This window comes from Capra hircus, chromosome 19 (assembly GCF_001704415.2).
Source record: "Capra hircus breed San Clemente chromosome 19, ASM170441v1, whole genome shotgun sequence".
In the NCBI taxonomy this organism is placed as follows: domain Eukaryota; kingdom Metazoa; phylum Chordata; class Mammalia; order Artiodactyla; family Bovidae; genus Capra; species Capra hircus.
In genome coordinates this window covers 41,871,449-41,886,604 of record NC_030826.1, presented here as the reverse complement: position 1 = coordinate 41,886,604, position 15,156 = coordinate 41,871,449, and the positions used below count along the sequence as shown (strand labels likewise).

Genomic DNA, 15,156 nt, shown 5'->3' with positions numbered 1-15,156 from the left:
GGGGCTGAGCAGGACCCAGGCTGCTGTCCCGTTCGGTCAGCAGCATTTCTCTTCCCCTCACTGCCCACCCTCACCCTGCACCAGCCCCCGACCCCCGGCCCCCGGAAGCACAGGATTTGTTTTTCTGAAGGGCCTGGAAGGGAGATTCCTAGATTGATCTCTGCTGGGCTGGCTCCTCCCCTCAGTTTCAGTTTCGATTTCCTTCTCTGCAGAGCCCAGCAGCATTTGGGCTGAGCCGGCAAGGCTGCAGGCCAGACAGGCCTTGTCAGCATATCTGGGGCTGGCGTGGTCTGCTCCCACCCACCTCAGGTTCCCGGTAGGTCCCAGTGTTGCCCTGCCCCTTCTCCTTCGAGCGCGGAAGATGTTCCCACCCACCACCGCCCCACGCCCTGCACAAGGAGCTCCCCCAACCAGATGGAGCTGGCCAGGAAGGGGGAGTGGCTCTGACAGGGGCTGGGCCTGGGAGGGAGCCAGGAGGGTCTTTGGGTCTGAGCTCCCTGCCATTTCCAGGATGGAGCTGCGACCCTACCAGTGGGAGGTGATCATGCCTGCCCTGGAGGGGAAGAATATCATCATATGGCTGCCCACAGGCTCTGGGAAGACCAGGGCAGCTGCTTATGTGGCCAAGAGGCATTTAGAGACCGTGGACGGAGCCAAGGTGGTTGTATTGGTCAACAGGGTGAGTGTCCTGCCCTCCCCACACTGTGGCTTCTCAATTCCTCAGGTAACCTCTCAGGAGCCTCCAGAACTCCAAAGTGGCTGTGACCATCTCTAAGTTTCCCTGTCTCTTCACCCATTCCAGAAGCCAGCTATGTGCTGAGGGGTTCACCTGGCTCCACCCCCATCCCCCAGACCCTCATCTAGCTTCCTCTCCCGTCTCATTCTCCACCTCCAGGTGCACCTGGTGACCCAGCATTATGAGGAGTTCAGCCGCATGCTCGACAGACGCTGGACCATCACAACCCTGAGCGGGGACATGGGGCCACGAGCTGGCTTTGGCCACATGGCCCGGAGGCACGACCTGCTCATCTGCACAGCTGAGCTGCTGCAGAAGGCACTGGCCAGCCTGGAAGAGGAGGAGCATGTGGAACTCAATGGTGAGGGCTGTGGGCAGGGGAAGAGGGTACACCCGAGGCACCCTGCCTGGGGGACCCCAAGGCTCCTGTTGTAGTAAAGGAACACTTTATAGAATGAGGAATTCCCCATTCACCAAACCCCAGCATACACCCCAGTAGAAACAGATCTGGCTAGAGTGCAGGATTTGGGGCAGGTCCCTTGCCCCAGCTGAGCCTTAGTTTACTAATCTGCAAGATGGAGGTAAATTGTCCCTGCCTGGCCCATTCTCTGGGGCCCAGGTGCAGGCTGTGAAGGGAGGGAGGGATTCTCAGATAAGCTGTAAGGACTGCGCAAAACAAAGCTTATGGGAAGAAGGGCTGTGCAAACTCAGGTCATAACCTTCCCTTGTGCGCCCCCAGCCTTCTCCCTGCTGGTGGTGGATGAGTGTCACCACACGCACAAAGACACCGTCTACAACATCATCCTGAGCCGATACCTGGAGCTGAAACTCCAGAGGACCCGGCCGCTGCCACAGGTGCTGGGTCTCACCGCCTCCCCAGGCACTGGCGGTGCCTCCACGCTCAAGGGGGCCATTGACCACGTCCTGCAGGTCAGCTTGGCCCCTGTGACCCACCCACCCTGCCCTATACTATGCCCATCAGCTCTCCCCAGGCTGCCCCTGGCGGGGAGGATTGGGGTCCCTTCCCCACCTAAGCGCTAGCCTCGCGCTTAGAATAATCTCCCAAGTCCACTCTAGCTTATAAAGTCCCACATGATCGAGCCCCTGCCTACCTCCCACCTTCATTTCCTGCACCTTCTCCTCCCTACCACCCCCTGCCCAACTCCCACTTTTCTGACCTTCTCTCTGAATCGTGAGCATGTCAGGCTTGTCCTCATCTCAGCACCTTCTGCCCTGAGTGTCTTTATCCTGCATTTCACCTGTCGGTTCTTTCTCATCATTCAGGGAACAGCTTAAATGTCACCTCTTCAGAGTTTTCCCTGATCATCACTGCACTGTTCCATACCAATTTTATTTTTTTCAGAGCTAGTTAACACTACTTGAAATACTCTCATTCTGTTACTCTTTACTCGTTTATCATTTGTCTCCCCATTTCCAATGTAAGATGCTTTATATCCCCAGGAACTAGAACAGTACTGGGCATACAGCAGGGGCAATAGCTATTTGATTTTGTTGTTGTTTGTTTTTAAATTTTACTTATTTATTTTTGGCTGCATTGGGTCTTCCTTGCTGCTGTGCACAGGCTTCCTCCTGATGCAGAGAGTGGGGGCAACCCTTAGTGTGGTATTCTGACTTCTCATTGCATTGGCTTCTCTTTTTGCGGGGCACAGGCTCTAGGTTCGTGGGTTCAGGAGTTGTGGCTCGTGGGCTCTAGAGCGCAGGCTCAGTAGTTGTGGTGCAGGGGTTCAGCTGCCCTGAGACATGTGGAATCTTCCTGGACCAGGGATGGAACCCAAGTACATTGCATTGGCGGCTGCTGCTGCTAAGTCGCTTCAGTCGTGTCCGACTCTGTGCAACCCCAGAGAGGGCAGCCCACCAGGCCTCCCCGTCCCTGGGATTCTCCAGGCAAGAACACTGGACTGGGTTGCCATTTCCTTCTCCAATGCATGAAAGTGAAAAGTGAAAGGGAAGTCGCTCAGCCGTGTCCGACTCTTAGCGACCCCATGGACTGCAGCCCACCAGGCTCCTCCGTCCATGGGATTTTCCAGGCAAAAGTACTGGAGTGGGGTGTTGCATTGGCTAGTGGGTTCTTAATCACTAGACCACCATAGCAGTCCACAAGATGTTGGTTGAATACATGAATCCCCATTCCTGATGGCCCTGCTTCAGCCCACCCTGCCCCAAAGCTCTGCCCATTGTCCCCACACCTCCCCCACCCCCATTCCAATGAACCCATCTCTGTTGCCCCAGCTCTGTGCCAACCTGGACACATGGAGCATCATGTCACCCCAGGACCATAGCCCCCAGCTGCAGGAGCACAGCCACCAGCCCTGCAAACAGTATGACCTCTGCCACAGGCACACCCAGGTACGTAGAGGGAAGGCTGGGGCCAGGGGTGGGGTCTGGTGTCAAGTTAGGGCACCTGGGATTGAGCTCTGACTCCACCCTCACCAGCTATGTGGTTCCAGGTTATTTGCTTTTGTCTCAACCTCCATTTCTCCTTTCCATGAAATGGGGCAGACACAGCCCATGCCCTCAGCCTGCTGTTTGTTTAGACTCAGATGCCACCGTGGGGGAATCTCTCAAAACCCTGGGCATGGTTTGCAAACTGTGAAGCTGGGCACTTTGTCCTGAGGCTGTTCCAAGCTCGCTCATGCGGTGCAGACACTGTCTGGTGTCTGCTCTGATGGGGCTGGACAGGACTAGACAGACATCACTGTGCTCAAGCCAGAGGTCAGGGGTGCAGACAGAGCAGGAGCGGGGTGCAGGACTCCGGCTCCTACCTCCAACCAGAACTCCTCCACCCAGCTGGCCTCCCTCTGGGGCTGGCTCCTCTCCAGCTCCGATATGCCGCCAGTAGCAACGCAGCTTCACCCAGAGATCAGCTTCGCCGCTAGGTGCCCATTTCCTCTATGTGTTTGGAAATCCCCTCACACCCTCACTCTTCTCGCCCAGGACCCGTTTGGGGACATGCTGAAGAAGCTCATGGACCAAATCCACGACCACCTGGAGATGCCCAAGTTGAGACGGGACTTCGGGACGCAGACCTATGAGCAGCAAGTGGTGGAACTGAGCCAGGATGGTGAGGGGGGCGCCCTAGGGGAGGGTTGGGAGGTGGGGGCGATCCGGGGTGGGGCCAGCCTGGGCGGAGCCTTCGGGGGCGGAGCCTAGGCGGACGTTGACCCCTGGAGGGGCGTGGCCACTCAGATCCTACGAACCCAACCCTCCCGCAGCGGCTGAGGCGGGGCTCCTGGAGCAGCGGGTGTACGCGCTTCATCTGCGTCGGTACAACGATGCGCTGCTGATCCACGACACGGTCCGCGCGGTGGATGCCCTCGACACGCTGCGGGATTTCTACAACAGGGAGCGCGCCACTAAGACCGGGGTCCTACATGCTGAGCGCTGGCTGCTGGCGCTGTTTGATGGTGAGGCTCGCAGCTGAACTAGAGGTCAGAAGCCAGTCAGGGCACAGGTCCCACCAGGGGTAGGAGAAGTGCTAATGAGGGTACTGGGGCCCTAATTTTCTAACCCACAGTCAAAGTCGAGGATATGACAAAAGATAGTATGCCCTCGTTTGTGAAGGTTTGAGTGGGTGTAACAACTAATTCATGTTTATGACAAAGATTTTTTTAAAAAACCATTTAATTGGGAACGATCCTTTAAAGTTTGGGATGTGTGGTACCTTTAAACTGGGAAAGTGAGGTGGTCAGAGGGCGAAATGTAAGGCTAGAGAAGGCCTCAGCACAGGCTGGAAGGCAAGGATCCTTCTGAAAAGACCTGAGGTTGAGTCAATCCCAGGGAGCAAAGATTAGCATGAAAAGATCCAGGGGTTACTGAGTGTGGTTGCTCCGACGTGCCGTGTCCAACGCTTTGTGACCCCATGGACTGTAGCCCGCCAGGCTCCTTTGTCCATGGGATTCTCCAGGCAAGAATACTGGAGTGGATTGCCATTCCCTTCTTCAGGGGATCTTCCTGACCCACGGATCAAACCTGGGTCGCCTGCATTGCAGGCAGATTCTTTACTGTCTGAGCCATCAGGGACGCTACCAGGGCAGGCAGAGGGTATCCTTAAATGTGCTTTTGGTGCTGTTCAGGGGAATTAGGCAGGAGCACGTATCCTCAGGCACCCCTCCTCCCGACCCCATACTCCTGTAATGTTATCCCTATGAATCCCCCACCCTAGCCATGCCTTGCCCACCTCCAGGCCTCTGTTTTGGGCTTTTCTGGCAGATCACAAGAATGAGCTGGCCCGCCTGGCAACTAGCGGCCCGGAGAACCCGAAACTGGAGGTGCTGGAAGCGATCCTGCAGAAGCAGTTCAGGAGCCTTGACAGCCCCCGGGGCATCATCTTCACCCGAACCCGCCAGAGCGCTCACTCCCTCCTGCTGTGGCTCCAGCAGCAGCCAGGCCTGCAGACAGTGGGCATCCGGCCACAGGTGTTGATTGGGGCTGGGAACAACAGCCAGAAGACTCAGATGATCCAGATGACACAGGTGTGGGCTCTGGTGGGAGGAGCTGGGGGCGGGGGAGTTCCCTAGAGGAGAAAAGGGGACAGAGTCTTCACCGAGCAATGGGTGACTGATTATGTCTGGGGGGAGGCCAGAGAGCTGGGGCAGAGATAGAGACCCTGAGTTCCCTAATGCTGAAGGTTCCCCTAGTCTGGAGGTCTCTGGGGGAAGAGATGCAGAGGCTTGGGGAATCTATGGGGACAGGCAAGTGATGTCCTCAGAACAGAGAGTCAGGGGCCTGGGATCCCTTGCGTGAAGAGAATAGGTCCTGAGAGCTCCTAGAGTAGAGGGGCAGGGACCTCTGGGGACTCCTAAGGGAGACGGTCCATCCTAAAGGAAATCAGTCCTGAATATTCATTGAAAGGACTGATGCTGAAGCTGAAACTCCAATACTGTGGCCACGTGATGTGAAGAACTGACTCATTTGCAGAGACCCTGATGCTGGGAAAGACTGAAGGTGGGAGAAGGTGGGAGACAACAGAGGATGAGATGGTTGGATGGCGTCACTGACTCAATGGACATGAGTTTGAGCAAGCTCTGGGAGTTGGTGATGGACAGGGAGGCCTGGCGTGCTGCAGTCCATGGGGTCGCAAAGAGTTGGACACGACTGAGTGACTGAACTGAAGGGAGACAGAGTTTACATGGTTACCTGGGAAGATGAGCAAGATCCTGGGGGGTACTTGAAGATCGAAGTGGGAATTCAAAGTTCCTCAGGAAAGGGACCAAGGTTGTGAGTAAAAGGGCCAAACCAGGAGAGGCTGAGCTAGCAGGATGGTTGGACTGAACCTACATCATTTACCATCTTCTTTCTCTTCCCCCACCCGCCAATCCCAGCGGGACCAGCAAGAAGTAATCCAGAAGTTCCGGACTGGTACCCTGAACCTCCTGGTGGCCACAAGTGTGGCAGAGGAGGGGCTGGACATCCCCCAGTGCAATGTGGTGGTGCGCTATGGGCTCCTGACCAATGAGATCTCCATGGTCCAGGTGCTCAAAGCAGCCCTTCCCCAACCAGCCCTCAAAGGGTGCTGTGTGTGGGACCCCAGCCCCACTTAGGTCCCTCTGTTTTCTCTTTCCCCAGGCAAGGGGCCGGGCCCGGGCCAGCCAAAGCGTATACTCGTTTGTGGCAGCCCAAGGCAGTCGGGAGCTACAGCGGGAGCTAACGAATGAGGCGCTGGAGGCGCTGATGGAACAGGCAGTGGCTGCTGTGCGGGCGATGGACCAGGCCGAGTACCAGGCCAAGGTTTGTGGGCAGCCTGAGGGGAAGGCGGCTGAGGACACTCTGCCTGGAAGGTCTCTGACCACTCACACATACACTCCCTGGGTCCCCCTTCCTCTGGGGGCTAACCTGGCCCACTTGGGAAAGGTAGAGGCTGGAGGCTGGGGGGGTAGGGCTACCAGGGAAGGCAGTGGCTGTTCTCCAAAATGCCTTGGGAGCAGGGCTTATCCAGGGCTTTGAATTTACCCTTATCACCAAATATTCTGTCTATCTGGGAGAGCCGCCTTACAGCCCTTCTGGAACCAGTGTAGTGGAGCATGGGAGTGTAGTTGCCCAGTTGTGTCCGATTCTTGTGACCCCCATCAACTGTAGTCCGCCAGACTTCTCTGTGCATGATGTTCTCCAGGCAAGAACACTGGAGTGGGTAGCCTTTCCCTTCTCCAGGGGATCTTCCTGACCCAGGGATTGAACCCAGGTCTCCTGCATTGCAGGCAGATTCTTTATCGTCTGAGTCACCGTGGGGACTCCCTTCTGGAACCAGAAAGGGGGAAACAAATAGACACATCCACAAAATAAGCCCAGAACCAGGACTGAAATGAGTTCCCCTGAGGTAGGATCACCAATATCCAGGCTTGTTCAGGATGGTCCCTGCTTCTGTTGTCCTTGCATAATTATTCATGATGCCCCATGTTAGATTCCCTGGTGGCTCAGCTGCTAAAGAATCCGCCTGCAATGCAGGAGACCCTGGTACAATTCCTGGGTTGGGAAGATCCCCTGGAGGAGGGCATGGCAACCCACTCCAGTATTCTTGCCTGGAGAATGCCCATGGACAGAGGAGCCTGGTGGGCTACAGTCCATGAGGTCACAAAGAGTCGGACACAACTGAGCAATTAAGCACATGTTAGATTAAGTGAAGCCACTTTGCACAAAATCCTCCAAAGTAGGGGTAAATATTCAGCAAGAAAGCTTGCTTCCCTCCCATAGTTGTCCCCACCCCCCTATTTTTTGCCACAGAGCTGCTTCTAACAGCTCCAGGAATGGTTGAAGAAGTCCCTTCTGGCTGCTAATGATCTGAGGTCTTTGGGAACCCTTTGCCCCCTGAAAGCATTCCTGGGGTCAGGTCTCTCTGGTCTCAGCCATGCCCAGTGTCCACTCCCATCTCAGATCCGGGATCTGCAGCAGGCAGCGTTGGTCAAGCGGGCAGTCCAGGCAGCCCAGCGAGAGAGTCGGCAGCGCAAGTTCCTGGCGGAGCAGGTGCAGCTCCTCTGCATCAACTGCATGGTGTCCGTGGGCTATGGGAGTGACCTACGGAAGGTGGAGGGTACCCACCACGTCAATGTGAACCCCAACTTCTCGTGAGAACTGTGGAAGGGGATGTTGGGATGGGAAGAGGGGAGAGAGGAAGGGGCATAATGGGGGATGAAGAATCCCTTGCATCCAGACAGTGCTTTGAGAGTTTGGGAGGTTAAAGAGCATTTTAACAACTACCAAGTGTCCATTTTCACAATAGTCTGATTAGACAGGTCTTATCATTATCCCATTTTACAGGTGAGGAAACAGAGGCCCAGAGAAGCTAAGTGACTTGCCCAAGTCCCCACAGCCACTGTGTGGTTGAGCAAGAGTTGGAATTCAGGAAGCCAAATGCTGAGAGGCCACAAACTGGCCCCTTGGTCCTACCTACTTTGAAGACCTGAAGAGGGCTAATTGTCCCCAAGCCATCCCCTTGTCTTCTACCATAGAGGGTGACCTTCCCCTATCCTCCATCCATTCATTATTTATTAGGCACCTGCTGTGTGCCAGGCCACGATCTTCACAGTTTCTTGAGGTAGCATTTCCACTATATCTTGTCTTGAAAAAGGCACTGGATTAGAGTATGTGTGGAGGTTAGGGTGATGCAGTGGGAGTAATTGTGATTGACATGAATGGAAGAGGTGGTGAAGGAAGAGATTCTGGAGGAACACAGACTGGCCTGTGGAGGACCTTGAAGGTCAGACCTGAAAGTTTGGCTTTTGTCCTGTAGCCCGTGAGGAGTCTGGGAGGGATTTTTGAGCAAGGGCATGTCAGGGTCAGATGTACATTTTTAGAGGATCACTCTGGAGGTCGGACACGACTGAAGCAATTTAACAGCAGCAGCAGCAGCAGCTGGAGGTTGGTGGCAGGATGACATGGGGTTGAGAAGAATGGGATAGAAGGATAAGGGAGGGAGAGCTGTTGGGAGACTGTTAAAATCATCCAGGTGCTGAGGCCTGAACTTGGGCAGAAGAGGATGCCGGGGAGGCAGCATAGGCAGAGCATAAGGAAAATGGGGTTTCCCGGCCCTGGGACGTCTCTGTGCCTCCTGACAGGCAGAAAGGCCCAAGGCCCAGGCAGAGGCTTCGCAGGCAGGAGAGTGTGAGACCTGGGGTTGGGGTGGGAAGTGGGGTTTGTGAGGGCTGTGGCTACCCCCATCCCTTTCCAGGATCTACTACAACGTCTCAAAGCAGCCTGTGGACATCAGCAGAAGCTTCAAGGACTGGAGGCCTGGGGGTGCCATTAGCTGCCGGAACTGTGGGGAGGTAAGTGCCGGGGCTGTGGCCCTTCGCTCTAGCCTTGAGAAGTCCTCAGTCTGAGAGAGGGGGCCCACCACCCTGCCCCAGGACCTCCCAATCTGGGGAGCTCCCCCACTATGGTAGGGAGACCACAGCGTGATAATAGGGAGATAGTTCTCAGGCTGAGGTGGGAGACACAGGCCCAGCATGCATGGACCCCGACTGGAGAAAAGAAGCTGTCTGAGGACAGAGACTCAGACCTGGCCATCTCTCTCCTCTCCCCCCAGGCCTGGGGTCTGCAGATAATCTACAAGTCAGTGAAGCTGCCGGTGCTCAAAGTTGGCAGTATGCTGCTGGAGACACCACAAGGGCGAGTCCGGGCCAAGAAGTGGTCCCGTGTGCCCTTCACTGTGCCTGACTTTGACTATGTGCAATATGCGGAGGGCCTGGCGGGCCTCTCTCTGGACTGACTGCCTTGTCCTGCAATGCCCAGCACAGCCTGCAGGGGGCAGAAGAATCCACAACAGCCACCATCTCCTGGGCAAAGCCTGGGTCCAGCCCCTCCCACCAGAGTCACCAGTTCCTGAGTCCTGGCTGACCAACCAGCCACAGAGGAACCCCGGGCTCCCAGGCTGGCTCGACTCCTACACTGAGGAAGCAGCCAGAGAGCCACAGCTCATCCCAGATCCCCTCACATGTACATAGACACCTTCGTATACACTGGCTGGAACTGGGGTGGGGGTTTGGGGTGGACCTGAGGCAGGAGAATGGCCATCCTGACTAGGCATCGTCACGGCTTCCCTTCAACATTCCTTCCCTGCCAAGGCCACTTCTATGTTTTGTGATTCTCCATAAATTAAAGAAGTGGAAAACGGGTGTAGAAAATGTGTGATGTTTGAAAAACAGATGTGTGAGGTATAATTGATATTGCTGTACATATTTATAGTGTATGATTTGATAAGTTTAACATATGTACGCTCTTCCACAATCAAGATAATGAACATCGCCGTCACCCTCAAAACTTCCTTGTTCCCGTTGTGATCTTCTCTTCCCCTTCCTCGTCCGCTGATCTGCTTTGTGCTATATTTCTAATGTCAAAAGCTTTTTTTTTTAACACCCCTCTTTATGGGTCTCATTCATGTAACCTTTATTTGGACAGAGCATCAAAAGTCTAAATTTGAGAGCCATCAAGAATGTGAGGCTTTCTCACCTCTTCCACCCCATAATAGGCTCAAACCCCAGTGACCCCTCTCTATCCTCTCCTGACCCCTCGGTCATCTCCCTGGGCTGGGGACAGGCTGAGATCCAGGATTTTGAGGGGTAGGGCTCAGGCAGGCATGGGGTGGGTGGGAGAAGTTGTAAAGGCCTAAATTTTCTGTTCTCATTTTAACAAGAAAGAGAAAGGCAAGATCTAGGTTGATTCTTCAGGGAAAGGGCTATTTCTGTAGTAAGAGGCCCAGCAGGCAGGAGTCACCTTCAAGAGGAAGGGAGGGGGTTAGGGCAGAGATTTGAGAGCAGGATGGCAGTCCTTCCTGCCATCCCACCTCCTCCTCTCCTGCTGCACCCCTGCTCCTGCCTAAGGATAGATGGGAAGTAACGCACACTCCCTTCTTCGGCATCTTTCTTCAGTCTGCCTCTTGTCTGACTGAGGGCTGACGTTCCAGTTCCAGTCTTTTTGGCCTCCACTCCCCCAGAGAGTGTACCCTTCTTTCCTAGGGCCTCTCCTGCTAATCTCCAGCGTTCCTTGGCCCTGGCTCCAGGAGTCACCCTTCTCTCCTGTCCCATCTGTGCCTCCCAGGACTGCTGCTTCTGCCCCTCTGCTCCCCACTTCACCTTCAGTCACGATCTCGCCTGTCAGCAACGTGCCTTTTACAGGTCAATAAAATTAGCGACTGGGGGCAGAGTGGGGTTGGAGGGGGGGGGCAGGGGCCCAGGGGTGTTAAGCTCAATGGCCTTGAATGTGGCTGGACGCACGGAGTCCGGACGCCTATCATTCCAGGGCTAAACAGTGACAGCTGAGGGACCTGAGCTGGCATTGAGGGCAGGGTGGTTGGGGGAGGCGGAGATGCTATGTTGCTGGGAGAGAGATGGACAAAGGATAAAGATGACCTGGGCACCTCAAGGTCCCCTCGGTGGCCTGGGCCCCTGCACAGCTGACCCCTGGTTGGGGGGCCTTGACTTTAGAGGCGGTGGGAGAGCTTTGCAACCACTTTGCCAGGCTGGGAGAGCTTTCCTGAGCTCAAATGGAACGGGGAACGCAGATAAGGAGAGGTTCCCAGGCTTGCTTCTTCGTGTGAAGGGGTCTTCACATGGAGCCACTGCCTCCAGGGCACCTGGGTAAGGTTGCCTGAAGAAGGGCGTTTCATGAGGTCCTCAGGACCCAGGCGCCCTAAGCCTTCAGGAAAGCCAGAGCTCCTGAGCGTCCCTAGTGGCCCGGATGCCCCCCGCCCCGCACACCCGACCCCCGCTTTCTGCCCACCTGAGTAAACCAGTCGGTCCCACCCCGCGGAGGCTCAGGAAGGGGCGCGGCCGCCGCTCCCCAGGCCCCGCCCCCGCCCGGGCCCCGCCCCCTCCCCGGCCGACTCGAAGCCGCTGCGCTCCAGAGCGCGGTGGAGAGCAGGTGGCCGCAGCCGGCTCATCTCTGCCCCGCAGGTAAGTCCGCGACGCGGTCCGGTTCACGCTGAGGACCTCAGGGCAGTGCGGGAGAACAAGGCAGCCCCTTCCACCTGTTATGTCCCCTCGACTCAAAACTGGGGGGCCTCGAGGGGCAGGGAGGAACCCCCGTTGGCTCTGAGCACTGATGCTGGGCATCTGGGTAGAGGGTGAGACTAAACTCTGGAGAAGTTTCGAGGGTTCCGGCTAGCTTCCCTTGACACTGGGGCTGGCTGCAAGGCACGGAGGACAGAGCCGGACGGTAGGCACGCAACGTTCTGGAGGAGAGCAGGTGGAAGGTGGGGACTGCGGGGTTCATTGACTAAAGGAGCCCCGTGCCTCATCAAGGGCAGCTTCCTTCACCCTCCCTTTACGGGGTGATGGGGTGACCCAAACGGCTTCTGTGGGGAAATGCGGTGAGAGCTGCTGCATAGCTGAGCTGGAGCCTGGGTCTTTCGGTGTGCCCGGCGCAAACACACCTGGATCATTTATTTACACCCTGGATACAGATATGTGAGGGAGAAGGGGATGATGGAACAGGGGCTGCTCTAGATGACCCGGGGAACCCCAAGAGCCTGGGGACTGACTAGATGTTTTCTGTGTCCAAGTCCCAGAGTCAGATGATGGAGGTGATCACAGAATCGGGCCTTATGGTAGACCTGGGTGCATTTGCACCTTCTGTGTCGAGATTTGGGCTATAGGCAGGTCCTAACTCCTAGGATCACAAGGAAGCCATCCTAGAAAAGGAGGTCCTGGGCTGCCAGCTCAGATGTGGTGCTTAGCACTTTGAGCCACAAAGGAGAGTCAGACTTTGGGTGTTGGTGCTGTGTCGGGGTAGAGCAGAGAACCCCGGATTGTAGAATGGGAGAAAGGTCAGGATGTTACTGTCTGGGATCCAGACAGGACTCCTTGGACCTTCTAGAGATCATCGCAAGCCAGCAGACAGACCAAGACCCAACTCAGGTGGGGAGGGGGCTTCCTGCATCTGAGTAGTTTCCCCATTGCGTTGTCTCCTCTCACCACATACACCATCATTGTCGGAAGTCCTTCCTCATATCTGACCTTCATCCCTTCTGCTTCGGTGCCAGTTTGTTGCTTCTGGGAGGGGGAGGCAACGGAGGCTATAGTGGAAAGAGTGGGGGCTCTGGGGTCACTTAGACTTGGGCCCCATCACCTCTATCTGCTGAGTGACCTTGGGTGAATTCGTTAACCTCTGAGTTCGCTTCCCCATCTGTAAAATGGGGATAATAATAGAACCCACCTCATAGGGTGGCTGCAAGGATTACATGAGAACACACACGTAGAGCGCTTAGCACAGTGCCTGGCGCCTGGTGAGGGCTCAACAAGTGTAAGTGTCCCCTCGCCTGTAGGACAGCAAAGCCGATCTGCGGGGGGTAGGGGTGGGGTTGGAAGTTCTTTTTTAAACTTGGCCAGAGAGAGCAGTGCCCTTCACGCCCCCTCCCCCCACCCCCACCCAGCCCCTGTTGGTCTCTGGATCTCAACTAGATCTGTCTGAGCTGCCCAGGGTCCTGCACCACCTTCTCCTTTAGTCACCCTGCTTTTTGTCTCCAGGGTGAGGAGAGGGGTCCCTGCAGGGCAGGGACCAGCAGCAGCCCACTTGGGGAGGGCTGTGTCCCAGGGGAACAAACTAACTTAGAGACCCAACCCAAAGAAAAAGGCCCATTGTCATCACCTCCCTGCCCTCCCCATGTCCAGAAATCCACAAGTTGGGATCAAGCGGCACTCAATTTTTTTCAGGAAGATAAATAATACAAGTGACTGAAAGTCCTGCTTGGGGATTGTCCAAGCTCCCCTCCAATGAAAAGACAGCTCCAGTCCCTGCCTGGCCTGAGCTCTGGAGGCTGCCAGAGAAGGCTGGGTCTAATAAGCACCGTTAAACCTGGGCAAGGGCAGGGCTGCCCATGTCTTGGCTTTGTGCTTTCAAGGGCTCTGCTCTGGCCCTCATCTTGCCATCCCTCTCTCTGTGGGATGAAGAGTAGTCAGCAGGGCTAAGGGGATGGGCCTGAACATCCCTTTCGAGACCACATGCCCCATACCTGTGGTGCCGAAGGTCCCTGCCCAGAAGGTTGCCAGCTTGCTCCCAGCCCATGCAAGCCTCTTCCTTGAGCTTGCTCTCCTCAGGGCAGGTCACACACTAGTGTGTGCACCCCTGGACCTGAGAGAGGGACACCTGAAGATGGCCAAGGGCAGCTGTCTGCAGCGTGTGAAGATGGAACCAGGCTGTGTGTTGAGGCTGGGCATCTACCTCCGTGCATGTGAGTCTCTTGCAGTGCAGAAAGCAGCTGGCTGTAGGAAGCGGGGCTGCTGGCTGGGGCCAGAGTAGGAATGGAGCTCTTTCTCTTTACACAGAGTTCTGTAGAACTCCCAGGAGTCACAGGAATCTAAATTGGAAGCTGGTCTTCCAGGTAATTATGAAAGTGTATTTGTCAAGGTGGGAGTTTAGAATGTATTTTGTTTTATTTTAGGCCACACCACATGGCTTCGGAATCTTAGTTCCCCAGCCAGGGATCGAAACAGTGAGAGTGCTGAGTCCTAACCACTGAACCACCAAGGAATTCCCAGAATATATCTTAATTAGCAGTTTACTAGCTTGATTTATAATTTTTAAACATTTCGACATGGATAGGTGGGCCCCTCTTTGTCCCCCTGCTCTAGGCCTTGCAAATGTTAGGGGTGGAGCCCACAGCATCAGCAACCAAAACTGTTATTTGGTGAATTCCCTTCCTGCTCTCCCTGTCCTAACAGCACCCCTCTGAAACTGGGCTTAGGACACGCCCACCTGGACCATGAAGGAGTTTCAAGGTGAAATGAAGACTGTCAGCTGTCACCGACAAGCGGTGCCCCCATGGGTCTGCTGACCTCATTTTCCACGCCAAAATTGGGACATTAAAAAAATATCTCCTGTGATGCTTAACAGGGAAGGGATGAGGGGGAAAGAGGTTGCTCATCTCCTAACTGTGAAGCTGATGTGAGCACTCACTGGACCCAAGGAGCAAGGAGGGAGTTCAGTGGGGACTGCAGCAGGTGGGATGGCAGTTAGACTGCAGGAAGATGGGGGCTGGACCCCACCATCTCTCCGGCTGCCTGTCTGAGGGGGCGCTGGACTCGCAGCCAGGAAGAGGGCCGTATTTCTGGAATGCAGGTCCTCCTGTAAGTTTGGGTGGGGAAGAGTGTGGGGGCCAGCTGGTCAGGCAGTGGGAGTAGTCCCCAGCAGGCAAGAATGGCACACTGGTCTCGGCCATAGCCGAGTGCCCTGTGGCACCTGAACACACCGTCTGTTCAGAAGAAGATGCACAGCCTTTTGGAGTCGTGTCTGACTCAACTCTCCGATTCTGATTGGGCTGCTTGAGGATCAAGCCTGCCGCCTTGGCCTCATTAGGGCTGTGAGGTGCTTGATTGAACTGGACACACACTCACACTCAGACACACACCCAGGCAAGCATGCCCACCTTCAGCAGCCCACAGATGTCACTGTGCATGGTAGTGTACCCCTCA

General features: G+C 55.6%; 1 protein-coding gene across 3 annotated transcripts; it reads left to right on the top strand.

Annotated features, from left to right (window-relative positions):
- On the top strand, positions 54-9,868 carry DHX58 (DEXH-box helicase 58). Of its 3 annotated transcripts, XM_018065104.1 has the most exons (13): positions 55-316; positions 511-679; positions 896-1,097; positions 1,476-1,666; positions 2,987-3,103; positions 3,692-3,818; positions 3,970-4,161; positions 4,967-5,229; positions 6,079-6,228; positions 6,323-6,484; positions 7,625-7,815; positions 8,919-9,015; positions 9,276-9,868. In XM_018065104.1, the coding sequence occupies exons 2-13, from the start codon at positions 512-514 to the stop codon at positions 9,456-9,458; spliced, it is 2,043 nt and encodes a 680-aa protein (XP_017920593.1). In that variant the 5' UTR covers positions 55-316; position 511; the 3' UTR covers positions 9,459-9,868. The 3 variants fall into 3 exon arrangements, with proteins under 3 accessions (XP_017920594.1, XP_017920593.1, XP_017920595.1); XM_018065105.1 differs by having other exon boundaries at positions 54-679; XM_018065106.1 differs by lacking the exon at positions 55-316 and having other exon boundaries at positions 375-679; positions 7,625-7,714; positions 9,276-9,866.